Source organism: Panthera tigris, chromosome F3 (assembly GCF_018350195.1).
Source record: "Panthera tigris isolate Pti1 chromosome F3, P.tigris_Pti1_mat1.1, whole genome shotgun sequence".
Taxonomy (NCBI): domain Eukaryota; kingdom Metazoa; phylum Chordata; class Mammalia; order Carnivora; family Felidae; genus Panthera; species Panthera tigris.
In genome coordinates, this window is record NC_056678.1 from 15,232,915 (window position 1) to 15,255,318 (window position 22,404).

Consider the following 22,404-nt stretch of genomic DNA (forward strand, 5'->3'; position numbering starts at 1 on the left):
GTATTGTAATGTTTCAAAACATAATAATAAAAAAATGTAGATTTTAATGTGGAATATCCAATTTTATTTCATATTTTTTGATGTTTTTATTTTTGAGACAGAGAGAAAGCACAAGCTGGGGAGGGGCAGAGAGAGAGGGAGATAGGAACCGAAGCGGGCTTTGCACTGACCACACAAAGCCTGATGCAGGGCTCAAATCCATGGGCCTGGAGATCATGACCTGAGCCGAGGTGGGTTGCTCAGTCAAATGAGCCACACAGGTGTCCCTGGAATATCCCAGGTTTTAAAAGGGGACAACAGTGAAAAGAAACAAAAAACATTTTGAGGCATGAACAAAGCAGGTCAATGGGGTCCAAAAGGCATATCAGCCACTGGGTTGCCACCTGGGGTCTAATCTCTAGGGAGGGGGTGGGGCAGACTTTTACCCCATGAGTTACAGTGCTTTGCAGTGTGAGTACTTGGGTGTGGGGAAAGGACAGCAGCAAGGGAGTGAGTCCCTCATGCGAAAGGTAAGATGTGCAAGCAATTCCTCTGGCTGAGGCTCCACAGTCTTGCCCTTGGGGGCCTGGACAGACCCCACTGGCTACTCTCCCTGGTGCTGGGCAGTGGACAAAGCCCATGGGGCTACACCCAGTACCACCTGCTCTCGCAGGGCCCAAGGAAGACAAGGCTCTTCTACAGGCATCTCAGGGAACACAGCAGCAGCTGCTGGGGCCTTGCAGGCTTTCACCAGAAAATTGTGGGCGGAAACTTCCCGGGGTTTGCTCTGAGCCGGTTTGAGGCTTCTCAGCTTCAGACGCAAAGTGAGTGGGTGTCTCTTTGAGAAGCAGAAAGACAGAAGGAAAGAGAGAACGAGAGAGGTGTTTCCCTTGCCTATGGAAACTCTATAAAGACAGAGCCGGCTTTTCTTCCCTGGAGCATTCAGAAACAGCGGTCCTGGCCTTGACATCTTCACTGGGGGCCAGCCCGAGGAACAGGCTGCCATGCAGCAGCCCCTGAATTACCCATACCCCCAAATCTACTGGGTGGACAGCAGGGCCAGCTCTCCCTGGGGCCCTCCTGGGTCGGTCCTCCCGTGTCCATCCTCTGTGCCAGGAAGGCCTGGACAAAGGAGGCCGCCACCGCCACCACCACCAACACTACCACCACCGCCACCACCACCGCCACCACCGCTGCCCCCACTGCCATTGCCACCTCTGAAGACGAGGAGGGACCACAACACAGGGCTGTGTCTTCTTGTGATGTTTTTCATGGTTCTGGTGGCCCTGGTTGGACTGGGGCTGGGGATGTTTCAGCTCTTCCACCTCCAGAAGGAGCTGGCTGAACTCAGAGAGGTAAGCTGCTGTGTGGATGGCTGTGCCCTGAAGCCACGGGGCAGGGGTGGGGGGGACTACAGGGGCCCACAGGGATCATGGTCTCACTTGCAAAGTATTTAAAAAAAATTTTTTTAAGTTTATTTATTTATTTTGAGAGAGAGAGAAAGTATGAGCAGGGGAGGGGCAGAGAGAGAATCCCAAGCAGACCCTGTGCTGTCAGCACAGAGCCCAATGCAGGGCTTGAACTCATGAACCCTGAGATCACGACCTGAGCCAAAAACCAAGAGGAAGGCGCTTGACCTAGTGAGACACCTAGGTGCCCCGCGAAGTAGTTTTTAATCCTTTTTTCTTGTCTTAGAAATGGATCATTCTAGGGGTGCCTCAGTGGCTCAGTTAACTGTCCAACTTGATTTCGGCTCAGGTCAGGATGTCACAGTTCGTGAGTTCAAGCCCCATGTCAGGTTCTGTGTTGAAAGTGCAGAGCGTGCTTGGGATTATGTCTCTCCTCTCTGCCCCTCCCCTGCTTGTGCATGCTCTCTCTCTCTCTCTTTCTCTCAAAATAAATAAATAAACTTAAAAAAAAAAAAAAGAAATGGATCATTCCAGTGATTCTATTCTGTAGGCAGAGAAATGGAAGCTCCAACGAGTGAAAGGAATACTTTCTATATTGGAAAGGATCGGGGCCAAAATAGGACTGGCAGTTCTGGTTCTTTCTTTCTCAGTGGGCAAGTCAGTCTGCTGAACCCCTCCCTCCCTAGAGCTTAGTGATTTGAAAAAGAAAAGGAACTTTGAGGTCTTGCTTAGAAGTGAATTCGTTTAAATGACCAAACTAAATTTCCTTGAAAATACCTAAAAATATTAGAACTATTCCAAATCACACACATACACACACACAAATGGAGGCATGGTAAGAACAATTGCATGGCCAAAGTCTGAGTTAGGAAAGGTTCTGAGGTGTTTAGATTCCCTTCTCAGGTTTATTTGGTTTATTTGACAATTTTGCCTCCTTAAGCATAAAGAACTTCATATTTATTATATATCTTTTCTCTTTCTCTCTCTTTTGCCAGTCCACCAGCCAAAAGCACGTAGCATCATCTTTGGAGAAACAAATAGGTGAGTTCTTTCATGCATGTATGTTGAGTTTCTAAAGACAGCCCTCACTGCTGAACCACGTTGGTGGAATGCCTTGAATTCCATCTCATTCTTGGATAATTGTATACTACAAAAGGAATCCTGGCTAATTCTGAATCTCTAGTCATTTTGGTTCCTTGAGCTGCCCTAAACATGAAGTGAATTTAATCATTCAAAACCAATATAACTGAATATTGCACACAATTCAAAATAATTTCCATTTGGCTTTGGAAAGAGACACACATATACAACTTTTGTCCCCTAAGCAGCTGGCTCCAGGCCTGTCCCCTTCCTCAGGGCTCCTGCTTTCCATGAACAGGGCAGTGGCTATAACTCGTAGAGAGAGGGGGGCAGGGTGGGGGAACAGACAGATGTTTCTGGGAAAAGTCTTCTCCTCTTTAAATTCTCTAAGAGTTTACTCAAGAGTCAAGCTTTATTTAAAAAAATTTTGGGGATATATTTTATAGGATATATATAGGATATACATTTTATAGGATATATTATATAATTAAGCTTTTATTTTTATTTTTATTTTTATTTTAGTTTTTAGAGAGAGAGAGTGTGAGCAGGGGAAAGGGGCAGAGGGAGAGAGAGAGAATCCTAAGCAGGTTCCACACTCAGCATGGAGCCGACTTAGGGCTTGGTCTCATGACCCTGGGATCATGACCTGAGCCAACATGAAGAGCCGGATACTCAACCAACTGAGCCACCCAGGCGCCCTTAAGTTTTTTAAAAAGTAGGCAATTAATTATCCACATTGGGGTTGATCTTTTGCATTCACTGGCAAACTTGGGGAAAGACTTTAGGCATTTTTCTAAGGCTAGTCCAACTTCCCCCACAAAGGCAATCATGAGCTACCTTCAATAATAAAGGAAAGTCCTTTATGTGAGATTCAGAGCAAGGGAGAAGATGAAAATGTTGAACACTGACCTTGTGAAGTTTTGGGATATAGTTTGGAAACTATGGACAGGTAGATTTAGGATGCTCTGGTTTATTAAACCAAGTTCACTGAACTTTGGATTTGGTAAGAGTTGGAAGGGAGCTTGGAGCAAATCTAGTCCAGTCATCTCACTTCTCAGAAAAGAAACAACATACCAGACAGATTAGGGGATATGCCCAAAACCACAGGTGTAGAACTGGGGTTGAAGGAAAGGAACACAGGCTCCTGATGCTTTGTCAACTACAGGGCTTTCCAGTATATAGACTGGTGCCTTAGGAAATAGGGAAACTTCCATCTGTCTATGATGGCCATGGAATGAGAAATAAAGATGAGAAGCAAGATGTGTCTGCAAAGACAATAGGTAAATCTCATCCTTAGAAATTGGGAAGCAAACAGAAGACAGCACTGGCCATCCAATGAGGGGAGGCTGTTTCCAAATTTTATGTGCCTATCGTAGGTGACCCAAGTCATCCTACTGCTCCAGAATGCAGGCTCTTTAGGAGCCATCCTTTGGATGCTCTGGTCTCTAGTTCTAGGTCCAAGTCCCTAAGTGTTAGAAAGTCCAGGTGTATTCAAGCAGAGTAGAAATATTTGTTAGAAAAATGAAACCTTGGGAGGATTTCTAAAATAAAATAGCTTTGAAAATCAGTGGAATGTGGCTGGTGAAACAGGTCCCTAATTACTCATCTTTCACCCACTCTCTGGGATCATTTTAGTAACTAAAAGTTAAGTGAACAGATGAGTCAGGTCTACCTTTTCCAGTAAACAAGTATCTTCTTTACATCAACCCAGATGGGCCAGAGATTGGTGAATTATCCCATGGAAATCAAATTAGCAACTTTATTAATAAGATAAGAGATGCAAATTAAAACAAGAGGATACCCATTTTCATCCATCCAATTAGTAAAGATAAAAAAAAAAAACCAGATTGGCAAAATGTGAGAGAAAGTTTGCTTAAACATTAGTTGACAGCCAGGGAACAGGTAAATTGCTATACCTTATCTGAAGAGCAGTTGGAAAAATGTACCAAAAATTTAAAAGTGTTCATTTGCCATGCAACCTCATCACTAAGAATTTATCTTGAGGGGCGCCTGGGTGGCTCAGTCGGCTAAGTGTCCGACTTTGGCTCAGGTCATGATCTTGCAGTCCGTGAGTTCGAGCCCCGCTTCGGGCTCTGTGCTGACAGCTCAGAGCCTGGAGCCTGTTTCGGATTCTGTGTCTCACTCTCTCTCTGATCCTCCCCCGTTCATGCTCTGTCTCTCTTGTCTCAAAAGCAAATAAATGTTAAAAAAAAAAATTAAAAAAAAAAAGAATTTATCTTGATAAAATAATCAGAGATATTACCTAAAATCTCATAGATAAGGATGTTCATCACTTCCTTATTAGGCTATTTATAATAAACAAGTCAGAAGAAACTTAAATGCCTCTTAACAGGAGATTAAATACATTATGGTGTATTCAGAGGTCCTAATACGCAGCAACTAAAATCCATATATTAGAAGGACATTTAATGTCATGGAGACTGTGCATTCTATGTTAGAAAAACAAGTTATAAAACAGCATGCTTAGGTTAATATTGGCTATATAAGTGCATATGCATATTTTTTATTCTTAGTAAAGAACTAGAAGGACTAGTTATTTAAACATTCTTATTTGCTCCTTTTTCACTTTCCATTTTCCCACAGTTAACTCATTAAGTCTTTTATTCATTCACAAATGTTCCTGGAGTGCTTCTTATGTGCCAGGTTGGGTGCTGGGTGTTGGGTGATGATTGAGAACAAGAGAGACAAGGGTCCTGCCTGCACAGAGCTTTCAGCAAGCTGGAAAGGATAAACAAAAGCAAGCAAGCCACGGCATAATTTCAAATTGTACTAAGTGCAACATAAGATAGAGTGGTCTGGAAAGTCCCCTCTAAGGAGGCGTTGTGTCTGTGTGTGTGCATGTGTATGTATGAGTGTGCATGTGTGTCGGGTGCAGTGGGAGGATAGAGGAAAACATTCCAGCAGTGAGAATGGCATGTGCAAAGACCCTGGGGGCAGGAAACATTCATCACTGAAGCGTAGGACATATTTCCAGTTTATTTCAATATTTATCCAGAAGATACTTTTATTGAGTACCCTTTATGAGAATAACACTGTACAAGGCTCTGTGAGGGATATAAAGATACGCAACATGTGGTTCTCTGTTCCATTTCCTGTCAGCACTTGGCTGAATGTCAGACGAGTTGCACAGATGGTTTGTGGTATAGGAATGTAGAGGAGACTCAGTTTTGCCTTTCCTGTTCACTAACACCTCATTCATTGTGGGTGGTCTTGGGTGGCTAGAGAGGTAATGATTAGTCAAGTAACATTCTGAGTTGACTGGGGCATTCTCATGCCATATGTGAGTCTTACAGGCTAATCACAAGGAACTTGATGTGGATGAGTGCCTTTCTATGAATCTTTCTTGAATGCCTTAGCTGAATTCATTAGCTAAGTGGTAGCTCAGTTTGATGAAAATACCTGAAGTCAGAGACACAATGTCTACTTTGGGAACTATTGTCTATTTTAACTCCTCCAATTAAATTTAACAAATATTTACTGGCTATATGCCCTGTGTCAGAAAATGAGCTAAGTACTCTGGTAGATTAAATATATAGTAAGAAATTTGCCCTTTATCTGAGGGGAATAAGACAAGTTACACAGGCACCTCAGAAACGGGGAGTCACAACTGACAAGAGAGGTAAAGACAGAGTGATTCTAGGTTTCAAAGGAGGGAGAAATATTTGATTAAAAAGGCCTAGGATGGTTTCCCAAAGAAAGAGGTGTTGTAGGTGGTATTTAGAGGATTGATAGGAATTTTCCAGAAGGATCTGTTTGGAGGGCGTTTTGAGCAGACGGAACAGCATGAGCAAAGGCACAGGGGCTGGAAGCTGGGTGTGTTCAGGTTATATCAGAACTCGTGTTGTGCAGCCTTGGCCAATGTGAGCAAGTAGAGGAGATGAGGCTGGTCAGACAGGCAGAGATCGTGTGGCTGGGGAAACTTTTACACAATTATATATTCAATGAGGAGCTATTCAAGGCATTTGAGATCTGAAGATGATTAATTTGGGCAGACTGTCAAATGCCACCTGGGGGGAGACCTAATGGCCAGGAGGTGAAATCACAGTCTTCGTTGGCCTCTGTCCTGAGGAGTGCTACAGACAGCAGAACCAGAGTAGAAAAATCCTAATTTGGAGTCAGGAGACCTGAGTGTCTATCCTTCTCTGATATTGAGTAGCTGGGTCAGTGCCACCCAAGTTCTAAGCTCATTTAGCCATCTATAAGGTGGAACAATAACGTCTGCTTCAAAGGGTTGTGGCAAGTTCAAATGCAGTAACTGATCTGATAGCTCTTTATAAATCAACCTTTTTATTGTTTTATTGTGACATTATAACTATGCACATGTCTATTTCAATTTGGTTTATTTTTGACCTCTTTGTTTCTGAAATACAGGTTCCTGTGAGTTCTATGGTTTCGATTTGCATGATTAGTATATGTCAGACTGTTGTCACTTATGTTTTTTAAAAAATCACTTTTATTTAAATGATCTGTTCAGAGTCCCAACAAAAGAATGGTTGGTGTCTCATTTTTACATGTATTTTTCATCTGTCTATGATACAGGTCAACTCAATCCACCCTCTGAAAAAAAGGAGCTGAGAAAAGTGGCCCATTTAACAGGTCTGTATCTGGAAGGTACATGGGGTTTGGGAAAGCCTTTGACAGAAAGCTGGATAGCTGGTTGGGTACTGTGCTCTGAGGGAGTTGTTACTTTCTGGTGACAGTATTGACACCCAAGAATGGTCCTATGTTTCTAGTCAAGTCAACCTCACACGCAGACTGAACCCCTACCGCGGTCTAGGCCATATTCTGAACTAGAGAAATGGAGCTCAACCAGGAGCCCACTCTTCAATAATTCCAAAGAACTGTATGAGATTTGGGGCATGGGCATAAGAGGTGAGATCTGGGAAGGTGGGGAGTAAGTGCTTTTCTGGTTTTCTGGAAGAGCCTCACCCTGCTTTCTGCAAGAGTAGAACTGGGAATGAAGAGAAAGGCCCAGTCCTGGCACTGCGGGACTTCCTGCATGTGGTCACGTAGTGGAGTGAAGTGATTTGATAACAGTGTGGTATGGGCATTTCCAGGGTATAGTCCACTAACATCTGAAAGTGGAAAAGTATCACAGAAACTGATGTGCCACTGCCCCTGGAATTATTTAGGCAGAGGCTGTAGAATGATCCAGTTTGGACCAACAGATATTCATTGAACACATGTTGTGTGCCAAGTCTTGGGGACATGTAGATGAATAACACATGGTGTCTGCCTTCAAGGAACTTAAGGTCTAATAGAGAAAGACAGGTACATAAGCAGTAATTTAAGTACTGGGGAGTGTTCTCTGGTGAAGGTATGTATATACAGCTGTGGGGACATAAAAGAAAGGGAATTTTAGCCCAAAGTAGGGGACTGAAGACTCCTTAGTGTAGGCAAGGAGTTGGACCTGGTGATCCCTAAAGATTCTTCCCAACTTTAGGATTTCAGAGTTCCTTGGGTTTGGCTTTCCTCCTCACTGGGGGGACCTCGAAGCCTAGAAGTTTTGGTGTTAGTTCTGACGACTATAGAATCTTTGTTCCAGAGAGCTAAAATAATCTCAATAATGTCCCATTGTAATTGACTAGCATATATATTATTGTCCCAGTTGTATAGATGATAAGCTGAGGCAAGCAATTTAATGGAGGTGTTGAAGGAATTCAGTAATGGATCAAGTCTGACCCATTGGCCTGTTCTATATGGGCTATATCACTTTGGTCATATGCTCAAGGAAAGGCCCACAGTTTTTGCCTTGGAAGCTTCTTTTGTTGGATACATGAGCATTCCTGGCTGAACACTCCTCTCTGATTTGATTTCAGGCAAGCCCAACTCAAGATCCATCCCTCTGGAATGGGAAGACACATATGGAATTGCCCTTGTCTCTGGGGTGAAGTATAAGAAGGGTGGCCTTGTGATCAATGACACTGGGATGTACTTTGTATATTCCAAAGTGAACTTCAGGGGTCAGTCCTGCAACAACCAACCCCTGAACCACAAGGTCTATATGAGGAACTCTAAGTATCCCCAGGACCTGGTGCTGATGGAAGGGAAGATCATGAACTACTGCACTACTGGCCAGATGTGGGCCCGCAGCAGCTACCTGGGGGCAGTATTCAATCTCACCAGTGCTGACCATTTATATGTCAATGTATCTGAATTATCTCTGGTCAGTTTTGAGGAATCTAAGACATTTTTTGGCTTATATAAGCTCTAAGAAAAGCACTTTGGGATTCTCTCCATATGGTTCCTTGTTACAGGCACTGAGAATATGATCTTGAATGAGAGTCTTCTTAAGCCCACTTGAGGTCAAGTGAGAAGACATGAGCCAAGTAGACCTTGAGACTACAGGGTCCAGCAGGTCTACAGTTCCTCATCTCACTGTAGATGTCCATCTGTCTGGTCCATGTGCCAGACAGGAGGGGGAATATGACTGAAGAACGTGAGACTCTCGCTGCCATGTGAAGATGCAGAGGCAGGGAGAAGCAGCTACCAAGGTGTTCTACACTCATCTTAAGTGGCCAAAAGCATTTTGGCCCATTGGAAAGGACAATTAACTCACCTCTTGGCGTGAGTTTACTGTCTACCTCAGGGGAGGCCGCCTTTCAGATATATGGATGTGACATGAGTGTATAAGGGATGGAAAAAGAAGACTAGGCTTGCATGATAAGCTAAAGAGACGAAAAGGCCAATGTCCCATTGGCAGCATCTTTATTTCTTTTTTTTTTTTTTTTTCAAATTTTTTGGTAACGTTTATTTATTTTTGAGACAGAGAGAGACAGAGCATGAACGGGGGAGGGGCAGAGAGAGAGGGAGACACAGAATCGAAAGCAGGCTCCAGGCCCTGAGCCATCAGCCCAGAGCCCAACGCGGGGCTTGAACTCATGGACCGCGAGATTGTGACCTGAGCTGAAGCCGGACGCTTAACCGACTGAGCCACCCAGGCACCCCAGCGGCATCTTTATTTCTAAATGCATAGCCTGAGCTACCAGGTGATGCTAACAGAGTAGAAAGGGGGATCTTTTGGGAAGTTGGTCCTTTCCCTACACAGCATGTACATTTTCAGTGCAATTGTAGAGGTGTGTATGTGTGCACACGTGTGTGCGTGCGTGTGTGCGTGCATGCATGTGCACATGTTCACATGCATGTGACTAGAAGAGTTACCTAAGTAGGGACAATGTGGAGATTGGGAAGGATATGTTAGGAAAACATGGGTCGCATTCAGTGGTAGATTTTGAGTACTTCTCGGCAACGAACTCAGCTGTCCTCAAAATAGTCCTCAAGACTCTTTGATTGTCAGCTGTTGATGCTGTTTTCCTATAATATAATCAGTATTTATATACATTTTGTGTATTTTAATGAAAAGAATACATGTAATAAAAATTACATTTTAGAATACAGGTAAACATTATGAATGTGCTTTTTGGAAATCACTAAGATTTGGATTTTTTCCTTATTATTTCTCTCCTCCATGGCTTCCTCACTTATTTTGACTTAAGGCCAAGTTAAGAAGAACTCACTGGGGTGAGAAGAACTGTGGAGCAAATCTGTCATTGCCAGACATCCCTCTCCCTCAGCCTCTTTCCCATTATCCAAAGTTTTCATTACCTATGCTATTGCCAGTATTAAGCTCATCCAACTTGCAATAGATTTGATGACAATTTCCCCCCACCCCCCAAGGGGCAGAGCCATACCAGAGTGGAAGGGGCAAGACTTTGGACTGAAAAACCTGAACTTCAATCTTTGTTCCTCTACTTACTGTGTAATCACTAGGCGAGTCACTTGACCTCTCTTGGACAAAAATGGCTGATATGTACATAAAGTATTGATACATGGCATCTGTCTAAACAATGGCATCTATCTTTATTAATAAGCCACTCTGTGAGAGGCACTTCATGCTCCAGAAGAAGCCATTGACCTGAGGGATCCATCCAAACCCCTGGTCTCTTACACTGTTCTGTTCTTCACTCACAATGACTTTTCCCTATTTTTTTTTCAACTATTCACTACCATGGCTTCTCCTTAGACTTTGTTATTGTTAAAAATTATGGTATTTCTTGGAGTGCCTGGGTGGCTCAGTCAGTTAGGCGTGCGACTTCGGCTCAGGTCATGATCTTGTGGTCGCAAGTTCGAGCCCTGCGTCAGGCTCTGTGCTGACCGCTCAGAGCCTGGAGCCTGTTTCAGATTCTGTGTCTCCCTCTCTCTGACCCTCCCCCTGTTCGTGCTCTGTTTCTCTCTGTCTGAAAAATAAATAAACATTAAAAAAAACCCACTTTTAAAAATAAAAAAAAAATCATGGTTTTCCTTTACAATTTGATTTCTTATTTTCACAATATCACCTCTTACTATTACAGCTCAACTGCTTCAACGTTTTCTCTCCTAAAATATGTATATTTTTACCATATTGAGACCTCCAATAAACTATCATTCCTTACATATCCATCAGCTCCTTCTTTATCTTTACTCCTCTCTCTGATAAGCTTAGATTCTACCCTTATCAGGACAATCATTATCTTGGAAAAATTTTCAACTCCAGAATATTCTGCTTCCTTCACTGTATTCTCCTTGCAAAAATCCCATTTTCTTTAAGCTGGCATCCTAAAAGCTGAACATTGCTGGAGAAAAATTACCCAAACAGACAGATTGGTTTATTTTTTATCTATTGTCTACTTAAATAGATTACTCTTTATCACTGATTTATTTCTATCTTTTGATTGATTTGAATAAGCAATACATGGATATAATATAAATGTTAAAAGGCACACAAGGGTATAAGAATGGAAGTAAACCCTCTTTTCATTGTGCCCCATGGTCCCATTTCTGCCCACAGAGTGTATCACTGTCTCCTTCTGTAGCTTTCTGGAGATGGTCTATATGTAAGTATGACATCACTTTATTATCTGGGTTTCCCAACCTTGGTTCTATTGACATTCTGAGCTGGATAATTCTTTGTTGTGGGGGTTTTCCTGTGCACTGTAGTATGTTTAGCAGTATCCATGCCCTCTATCCACTAGATGCTAGTAGCATTGCTCCCTCCTCCATGTGTGATAACAAGAATATGTCCAGACAATGCCAAATGTTCCCAAGCTGGGGGTGGGAAGACATAATCAGCTCTACTTGATTGAGAACACTGCTTTGTATTAGTGGTCACATATCATTTAATCCTACCTAGAACTTTTTCTTCTGTTCCCTGCCAAGCACATTTTTCCACTGTTTGAAACAATTATGTCTTATCTTTTCCTCTTGCAAACCTGCCATATCACCTTCTCCCACTATGGAACCTCACTTATACCACCAGAACACAAATCACCCACATCTGCATGATCTCTTTCTTTTATCCTTATAGTGGAGGAAGAGGGCCATCTTTTCATTTGTGCACTAGACCCTTTTCCTCTCCCCTACTTTGCCTCTTTAAAATTGTTCTTTCTTCTGGATTCTCAAACCATCACTGTCTATGAAATGGTTTCCATCAGCATGTACATATGTTCAAGTATCCTTTTTCAATAAAAGACAGCCCAACCCAAACTAAAAAGATCCCAAACCTTTCTTTACCTTTCCTCTTCTCCAGTGATGGCTGCATTTCTCATTTTCCTGGTAGAGACAAACATCTGAGAAGGTTGTCTCCACATACATGGGCTCCATTTCCTTAGCCAGGAATGGCCTTCTTCAGGCTCTTCATGTAACTGACTTCTTATCGTTCAGGCCTTAGTTTAAATGTCACCTCCTCAGACCATTTCTAGAGCCTCATCTTTTTCTCATTATTTTATTGCTCTCTAGTTCCTTCTTAGTAACTAGCATAACTTGTGGTTATGTTCTTTATTTGACAACTTTCAAAATATCTGTTTTTTCCAGTAGAATAAAAGTTCCAAAAGCAAGACCTTTTCTGCTTTGTTTACCACTGTAACCTCATCACCAAACCCAGTGCCTGGCATATATTAAGAGCTCAATAGATAGCTGTTGACTCAATAACCTTAATTATAAAGCAAATATTTCTCAGTTTGGGGCATATGTGTATGTTTCTCAGCCTAATGAATATATTCACTACTAGTCGTAGTATTGTCTCATGAATGTATGTGAGTGTTTATCCAGCTTTGAGTAGGTTATCTAATGGGAATTTGAGGCTACAGATGGAAGAAATCGTGCATCCTAATTCTTAGCACTGGAAAATGAGAAAAACCTATTTGGTGTGTGGCATTACCAGGAGTTATTCAGGAGACTGTTGAGGGAAAACTGCTGGGTAACTAGAGCTGAACTTGTCCCTTAGAAGATATTCAATAAATATTTGTTGAATAAATTAATGAACAAAACCAAAGATGCATGCTGAAGTGTGTCACCTGCTCTCCTTAAAACTCTTCTGTTGAGGGGCACCTGGGTGGCGCAGTCGGTTAAGCGTCCGACTTCAGCCAGGTCACGATCTCGCGGTCCGTGAGTTCGAGCCCCGCGTCAGGCTCTGGGCTGATGGCTCAGAGCCTGGAGCCTGTTTCCGATTCTGTGTCTCCCTCTATCTCTGCCCCTCCCCCGTTCATGCTCTGTCTCTCTCTGTCCCAAAAATAAATAAAAAATGTTGAAAAAAAAATTAAAAAAAAAAAACAAAAAAACAAAACTCTTCTGTTGATTCATCTGCTTCCTGACCAGTATGTCATGGAGAAAGTCAGGGAGGTATATATTCACCCTTCTTTTGGCTGCTTGTCTGTATTCCTAGCCTTCATGATGAAACCCTCCTTATCCCTTTTCTCCTCTTTTGGCTCCAAACATCAAGTACACCAGTTCTAAGCGTAATGGGAAATTTACTGGACCTTTTTTTTTTTTGAAATCAATGGACCCTTCTAGATAATGGTACCAGAGCAAAAAGGAAGTAGGAATGGCACTGGGGCATCCTGAGAAAACATAAGGCCATCAGCTAGTAGTGGTATTACTGGCACTTTTATCCCTCCAAGTCTAAGCTCTATTAGGATGCCTTTGGGATTTTCTGAAGATAAAGCCATAACTTACCATGGTTTAAGTACTTGTTCCAGGAAAGAGATGCTAACAGTTCCTTCAGGAATCTTGAGTTATTTTTCTTTACCTCTGTAGGAACATAAGAATGCCAATATATATATATGTGTGTGTGTGTGTGTATATATATGCATATATACACACACACACATATATATATATATATATATATATATATTTTATTAGCTCACTAAAATGGGATCTGCCATTGTTACTTTGTGAAATGATAGACTCAAAGTAGAACACTTAAAAAAAAAAGGAGAAGATGAAGATTACTTCTGGTTCAGTAGTTTGAGGTTTTCTTTCTTTTCAAACAACCAAAACCACACAAAACCCGTGTTTTTCCTTAGCCCCCCAGAGTGGTGACCTTGTATTCTCTGAAGTAGGTTTTGACTTACCACAGCTTAGTAGGAAAATAGCTCTACCAGGGACCATCATTTTTAGTGTGGCTCATTTGAACTGATAGATCATTGGAAGAAGAGCACTAGAGAGAGAATCCTGACTCCTTCGAGCCAGACTGTAAGATTTCCGTAGGGTTAAGCCACAGATATTTGCAGGTCCTTATCTGAAAGTGTGCCAGTTGTATGTTAAATTACATTTTACTAAGGGGTCTGTTTTAGTTCTGGTATTAGTAGAGATAAATTTTTTACTTTCTGGTTTTCTGTTTTGTTTTGTTTTATTTTCCCCTTTGCCAGGGTTTTGAGTCATCCAGACAGAATGAGGTGATCCTAGGAAAGTAGAATTAGAACCCCATTCTTTAGGGTCTTCAGACTGAGAAATGAACCTTACACAGAAATATATTTTTTAATTTTTAAAAAGTTTTATTTATTTATTTATTTATTTATTTATTTATTTTGAGAGAGAGAGAGAGAGTGCACAAGCAGGGGAGGGGGGAGAGAGAGAGAAAGAGAGAGAGAGAGAGAGAGAGAGAGAATCCCAAGCAGGCTCCATGCTGTCAGCACAGAGCCCAACGCAAGGCTGGATTCCAGGACCCTGGGATCATGACCTGAGCTGAAATCAGGAGTCAGACTCTTGGGGCGCCTGGGTGGCTCAGTGGGTTAAGCATCTGACTCTTGATTCTGGCTCAGGTCATGATCTTGTGGTTTGTGAGTTCAAGCCCCATATTGGGCTTGGAACCTGTTTGGGATTCTCTCTTTCCCTCTCTCTTTGCCCCTCCCCTGCTCACAAGTGCTTGCTCTCTCTCTCTCTCTCTCTCTCAAAATAAATAAATAAACATTAAAATAATAATAAAAAAAGAGTTGGCCACTTAACTGACTGAGCCACCTAAGCACCCCCAGAAATATTTACACTATTGATGGTAGCCAGGAGCCTTTGGGATTCACCTAAGGGCCAACCAGTTTTGGAAATACAGACGTCTAAGTGGGTATTCTGCTCCTTACAGCTCACCCAGAAGATAGGAAAGCATCGCCTCAGTGATGACTTTCTCACTGTTGCCAAAACTTCCTCCTTCCAACTGTTTATCTTCAGAGAGAAACACAAGGCAGATATCTCTTCTATCCCATTTGGAAGCTCCTTCAGCTCTATGGGATCATCTTTTCTTCTACATCTCAATTGAATAACATGAAGTCAATATCACATTCTGTGGGAAGTCAAATCTTCTCTCCAAGTTTTCCGAGAATTTCAGGGAGGCATTGTCTTGGGCAGCCCACATTATAAAAAGTCTTTTACGAATAATATAAAGCAACTGCTCTTTCAAGGCAGAAGCTTTCATAGCCACATTTCCAACAGGTGGAACACATTTCTAACACATCCTTAATTTGAAAACTTCCTGGTAAGGGGCTTGCTGAAATGTAAGGGAGCCTATAACTGCACTGGACTATACTACATTTTAGAAAGTTCTTTTTCAGATTTAGTTGAAATCCTCTGCATTGTAAGTTCCCCACATTGGTCACAGTTCTTTCCTGCTTAATATTCCTATAGTATTTTATAACATAAAGTTTCTCATGTACCTTATCTTGTTTCGTTTTCATTACAACTTCAGAAGGTAGATAGTTGTCTTCATTTTATACATAAGAACAACTGAGACACTGAAAAGTTATGAGCCTTGCTTAATGTGACATGACCAATTAGTGGTGGAGCTGAGACTAAATCCCAGTCATCTAAAACCTTACATCTTACGTTCTTTCCACATGCAGAGAGATTTCTTAGCACTGATCATGGCACCCAAGATGAGTCTTATTAATTTTCAGTGACTCCTTATCACTTTGCATTTTAGTTTAAATCTCACTTTGGTTAATGCCCACATTCTGCATAATATAATAAATATAATATAAAACATCTTTGATACCACAACCCTAAAGAGGTCATAGTTGAAATTGTTCTTAGATTCTTTTTCTTTCATTTCTTCTCTCTACTGTCTTTTATCTGAATCACCCTTATTGCTCATCTGCCATCAGTGGCCTCAGTTTTAACAAAGTGAGAAGGAAAGAGATTGAACTTGGAGTCAGAAGGCCTGGGTTTGAGTCCAGCCTCTGCTACTCAACTAGCTATGTGTGTGACCTTGAGTAAGTGACAGGGAATATCTTGAGATTCAGTTGTGTCCTCTTAAAATGAGGACACCAATTCCTATTCTTATGATTTTATAGGAATATTGTTAATGCTAAATGGAATGAAGCCACTTTGTGAGGAATGGTACTTCTGAAAATAGGTCAGTGGAGTTGTTATATTCCTCAGCAACTCTCCTGATAAACTCTTTACCTTTTGTTTTGTTTTGTTTTTAAAGTAGGCTCCATGCCCAATGTAGGGCTTGAATTCATGACCCTGAGATCAGAGTCGCATGCTGTGCTGAGTGAGCCAGTCAGCCATCCCCTGATAAAGTCACTGTTAAAAAAAAAAAAATTCTTACTTGCTGTTTTAGTTTGTACAAAATCAATCACCCATAATCCTATAATATTATGTATGAATGCCATCAAACATAAAAACGCCAGTTAGAAACAACAGATAACGATTCTGAGGTATAAAAATAAAAGTATATCTTACATTTTCATAGCTTTTAAAACTTTTCTCACATGACTTTTGCTTTTATTTTTTTTAAACATATAATGTAATACACATGAAAGCAGTTGGCATGTGTCAGCTTCTCTAGAAATGTTAACTAAATATATTGAATACCTTCTGTGCTCATTATATTTACAGCCTTGTGTGATGCCATTTTGGTGCCTATGTTTTAAATCATGACATATAATTAAATAGGGTACTGTTTAAACATTTGCCTGGGGAGAGAGAATACTTTATGTTCTTTGTTGTCCTTATATATAGTTAAAACCCCCAGCTTAACCTGGGCTTGTCTTGGGAGATATGAGCTGCTTAGGGAATCCCCCCTCCTCCAGCTGCTCATTACAGAAGGGATAGAACTTCTTGGTTCTCATGTCATAGCCTTGGCTTTCTGTGGGTAAACCACTTCAAAGAGTGTGAGTTAGTAAGAGGCACCCTTGATGTTATCGAACTCTGAAAGTGTCCACACATGTAAGGCACCATATACTAGATAAGCACCTTTGCAAAGGAGACTGGAGAGTCAGATGGGCATCTATTGTTATCTCGAATACTTCTCTGGGTAAGGATCTTTTAGTTTCACTTGGTTTAGGTCTTAGTTTTCTCACACACACAACCCTAACACCACACCCGCACCACTTCCAGTCTGTGGAAGGGAACTTGGTGCACATTTTCTGGAAGGGAAGGTTCTAGAACTTGTTCCTGATTGGAAGAGAAGGCAGGTGGAAGATTCAGGAAGTTACAAAGGTCTCTGGCTTTAAATAAATGAACTACGATTCTAGAGCTTCATAACAGAGATTAAAGATTGCAGACTGAAGAAATTGGAGGTTCCAGTAACATGAAATGTGTTCTATTCTCCTCACTGTGTCTTCATTGAGAAGAAAAAACAGCTTTGACTCAGTAATGAGCAAGAGACACAGAAGTGTTAAACAGAACTCTAAGGTGTGAGCTGCAAGGGAAGATATTTCAAACCTCAGCATCCTCTTTGCATCGTTTGGGTGGGTTGTGTTCTGGTCTCTAAGAAAGTCTGGAGGCTGCTGCAGAGTTCTGGGAAGGTGGCAAAGAAAAGACTGCAATGCAGGGAACTTTAGCACTCTGTTCTTGGGTTACTTGATCGTGTTGACTGGTATAGCAAATTGGCTCTTTCTAACTTTCCAGAAGAATGTGAAAAGACTTCTCTGCTCTGGGAAGTGAGTGGAGGTGCAGTCAGTAGAGGAGGTGGCTGGATCCACATTTGAAAGGAAGGTGAACTTGGGGTATGTTTTTTTCTGCCCTACCTCCAAGCCTACGTTGCCATACTTTATGGCTTACAAAATGGGTAAGAATATCAACTTATTTTAAAAAAACGGGACATTTATTACAGGACTTATTCCTGCCCTAAGCCAATCCATGAAGTCAATAAATAACAATAATAGTTGCAATTTATTGACTCCCTTTTTGTAAGGATTATGCAAAGCATCTTAGATTTATTTTTACTAATCTTCAGAACTCTGTAAGTCAAGTGTTACTAACTCCATTTGGTAAGTGAAAAAACTGATTTAGGTTCAGAGAAGTTAAGTAACTTTCCCCAGGTCACAGGGTAGCAGAAACAGAATTCAATACCAGGCTTTTTCTGAACCAAGGAAACTTACCTAAATCAGGTTCATACTCCCCCATTATAATGTCAATATTCTTTTTTTTTTAAGACTCTGTAATTGAATCAATGCATTTTTTATTTCATAGGAAAAAGTGACTATCTTTCATGAATAGGTACCAAGATCATGAATTCAGTACTGTTATTCTTTTTTTAAAAGTTTATTTATTTATATTTGGAGAGAGAGAGAGAGAGGCCAGGGATGGGGCAAAGACAAAGAGAGAGAATCAAAAGCAGACTCCCCACTGTCAGCATGAAGCCTGATGCAGGGCTAGAACTCATGAACCCTGAGATCATGACTTTGAGTTGAAACCAAGAGTTGGGTGCTTAACCAACTGAGCCACCCAGTTGCCCAGTACTGTTATCCTTTTTTTTCCTGATAAAAGCTTGAGATGGATATTAGACACTTCACAATTTATGATGATTAATTCTATAACAATAACTTGTCTTACTCCCATTTGTGTTTTTAATTTTCTATAAATATATATGCTTATATAGCAATGTTTAAAAAAATAATAGGCAACTATCACAAACTGTATGCCTGTTTTTCAGCAGGTGGAGAATTCTGTTCTGACAGAACTGATAATGTCAATATTCTTCATTCATTCTACAAATTTTTATTATCTTATCGAGAAAGAGAGAGAGCACATGAGCAGGCGAGAGGGGCAGAGGCAGAGAGAGAAAGAGAATCTCATGCAGGCTCCACACTCAGTGTGGAGCCCTACTGGGGGCTGGATCTCAGGACCCTGGGATCATGATCTGTGCCAAAATCAGGAGTCTACTGCTCAACCAACTGAGCCACCCAGGCGCCCCTCTACAAACATTTACTAAGCACCCACTAGGTGCCATGCTTTGTTTAGGGGATACAGTGGTGTACAAGACAGGTAAGTTCCCTGTTCCTTTAAACTTATGTCCTAGTTAGGGGCAGGGATGGTGGTGGTAGTGGAGAAAATTAAAAAAAAAAAAAAAAAACAAGCAAAAAAATACACAAATTATCATTTGATAAACACAATGTAGGGTATTAAAATAAGTTATTGAGATAGAGACTAGATAACTACATTAGAGGGAAGGCCTCTCTGAGGGGGTGCCATTTAATATGACAAGAGACACAAGAGGTGCCATTTAAAGTGACTCTCGATCTCTGTGGTGAGTTTGAGCTCCACCTTGGGCATACAGATTACCTAAAAAAAAAAAAAAAATTAAAAAAAATATAAAAATATATGAAATGACAAGAGCCAGGAATACAAAGATTAGGCTAAGAAGGTCTCGGGCAGCGATGACAGCCTGTTCATGTTATTTTGGACAAAACAATGCATAATGCATTATTGTGCAGGACTGTAATGCACATAGCAATATGCATAGCAGTTTTAAGTGCTTAAGGGCCGTTAAGTTCCCTCATTACTGAGACAACTGTCAACCCAACTGAACAGGTAAACTCACACAAATTCAAGTCTGCAGAAATACAGTTGATTGCAGAGCTGCAGAGCAATGGCTATTGTCAAAGGCGTGCCGCACCAAGCTCCAAGCGGTCCTTTCAGAGTTTGAGTCAGGCTGCATTTATGGGGCAGAGTGCAAAGAGCGGGAAGTCCAGTCAGAGTCCAAGCAGTACGTTCATTGGCTTAAGGATGGGGAGAGATTCTGGGCGGATGCTCATTGGTCAAGAAGTAAGCGTCAGTCTGCTACAAATCACGCATCTACGAACCTCAGTCTCGCGTGGTCTTAGCCGCCTCCTGAGGGCTCATGCTTGAGATTCCGTGTTTTTCTATTCTTCGGTTCAATTTGACTTCGAAGTCCTCTCGGGCTGAAATCCTTTGAGGCAGCCGGATGTGTCCCACATACATTTCCAAACTTGCCACTGAGGGTGGCTCTTTCATCCCTCCGTGTTGAAAGCCCCCAGGCAGGCGCCGACCTCCAAGCAGGAGCCAGTTCGTGTAGCACAGAAGGAGCGACGGCCTGTGAGGCAGAGCGTGGCGGGAGAGCTGCTGGAGATGTAGACTGAGCCCGAATCAGGTAGGGTTCTCTGAACTGGGCTGGGGGCTGTGGAGTTTCTGGTCAGTACTATGAGAAGCCACTGAAAAGCATCATACAGGGGAATTGGAGGGAAGTGGAAACATTTGATCTACACGTTGGTAGTAAGAATTTTCAGGCCTGTTGATTGGGTGTTGGGTGCATGGAAAAGAGATGAATCAAGGATTACACCCACTGTTTTCTACTGTTTCCTTTACAGCATCTATTGTAATTATTTCCTAGTCTTTTTTTTCTTCCTTTGTGTATTTTTCCAGTTAGATCCATGTCTACTTTTTCTTCTGGTGCTTAATAAACATGTGTTGAGTAAATGATTGAACAGAGCGCAATGAACACTCCCTTCACCCCGTAACACAGTCCTACCTCTTGCTCTCTAGTGGCTGTGTACATAGACCCATCACCACATTGCTGAAGTCATTTTTCTACTAAGGGACATGTAGTTCCTTCCCAGAGTTTTGCTATTTCAAAAAAATGCTGGAAGGTCATGTTTATATATGTGTCTGTGCATTTCTGCTAGTATTTTTCTCCAGGATCGAAAAGTAGAATTGGAAAAAGTGTTGGAATTGATTGAAATTACATACAATTTATTATAGTTTAATTGGGGGGAAATTTGACCACTTTACACTACGTAGTCTACCCTTATAAGAAAATATGGTATGGCTCAGCACTTACTGATTCTTTTATATTCCTTCAGGAAAGTTACAGTTTTCTTTTTTTTTTCTCTCACGTATTTGACATGTCATATTGTGTAAATTTCAGGTGTAGAACAGGTTAATTTGAGATATTTACTTATTTTATTGAAGTGTAGCTGACATACAGTATTATATTATTTTAATGTGTACAATGTAGTGATTCAGTGTTTAGTATATATATTATGAAGTGATCACCACTACCATGTTACTATATAAAGTTGTTACAATATCATAAACTATATTCCTTATGCTGTACATTGCATCCGTATGTCTTACTTATTTTATAACTGGAAGTTTGTACCTTTAAATCCCCTTCCCACATTTTGCCCATCTCCCCACCCACCTCTGGCAACACCAGATTCTCTCTGTCTATGAGTCTGTTTCTGTTTTGTTTGGTTTTTTATATTCCATATATAAGTGAAATCATGCAGTATTTGTCTTTCTTTGACTTATGTCCCTTAGCATAATAACCTCTAGGTCCATCCTTGTTGCCACAAATGGCAAGATTTCATTCTTTTTTATAGCTGAATAATATTCCATTGTATATTGGAATTGTACATGTATATGTATACCATACGTGTATACCACATATGTATATGTATATCACAACTTCTTTATGCATTACTCTAACAGTGGACACTTCGGTTGCTTCCATATCTTGGCTATTGTAAATAATGGTGCAGTGAATATAGGGGTGCATATATCTTTCAAGTTGGTGTTTTTGTTTTGTTTGGGTAATTACCCAGTCATGGAATTACTGGATTGGTTGGTAGTTCTATTCTTAATTTTTTTGAGGAAGCTCCATACTGTTTTCCATAGTGGTTGCATTGTTGTGCTTTCTTTCCTACCAGCAGGGCACGAGGGTTCCCTTTTCTCTTCATCCTCACCAACACTTGTTATTTCTTGTCTTTTTAATAAGAGCCATTATGACAGGTGTGAGGTGATATCTCATTGTGGTTTTGATTTGCATTTCCCTGATGATGAGTGATGTTGAGTGCCTCTTCATGTGTCTGTTGTCTATCTGTGTGTCTTTGGAGAAATGTCTGTTGAGGTCCTCTGTCCGTTTTTTAATTGGATTGTTTGTTATTGTTTTTATGTTGAGTTGTATACAGATATGTTTATGTCTTATAATTACTGCAGGTTTTTTATATAGGCTTGTGCATTTCTCAACTTTCTTCTATATGTTTTATAGTTTTATATCCAGCTACGTTATTGAAACCTTAGTTCCCAATGGGCTAGACTTAAAACAATTAGTTTTTTTTTCTCTTACTCTTTGATGCTTTTATCTCCTTTAGCCGCAACCACCCAATACTGCTTTGTCAAAGCTAGAACCATCCAATACTGCTTTCTGAAAGGTTCTGCTCTCAGGCTGTTATCCAGAAACACATAATAAAATATTAGCCGTTAACTAAGGTGTTGGCTGATAATTGGGAAGTTAGATAATGGCATTCATTTCTTACCCTATTTGCCCTCGTGCTGAGTGCTCATTTCCTCTGCTTTGCCTTGACCCTTTCAGGCTGCATTGCCCAGGCTTCTGGGGCACTGGTGAGAGACTGGAGGG

General features: G+C 41.1%; 1 protein-coding gene across 1 annotated transcript; it reads left to right on the forward strand.

Annotated features, from left to right (window-relative positions):
* Nucleotides 1-709: 709 nt before the first annotated feature.
* On the forward strand, nucleotides 710-9,248 carry FASLG (Fas ligand). The gene is made up of 4 exons (XM_007084017.3): nucleotides 710-1,334; nucleotides 2,384-2,429; nucleotides 7,029-7,085; nucleotides 8,309-9,248. The coding sequence occupies exons 1-4, from the start codon at nucleotides 984-986 to the stop codon at nucleotides 8,701-8,703; spliced, it is 849 nt and encodes a 282-aa protein (XP_007084079.1). The 5' UTR covers nucleotides 710-983; the 3' UTR covers nucleotides 8,704-9,248.
* Nucleotides 9,249-22,404: the final 13,156 nt, after the last annotated feature.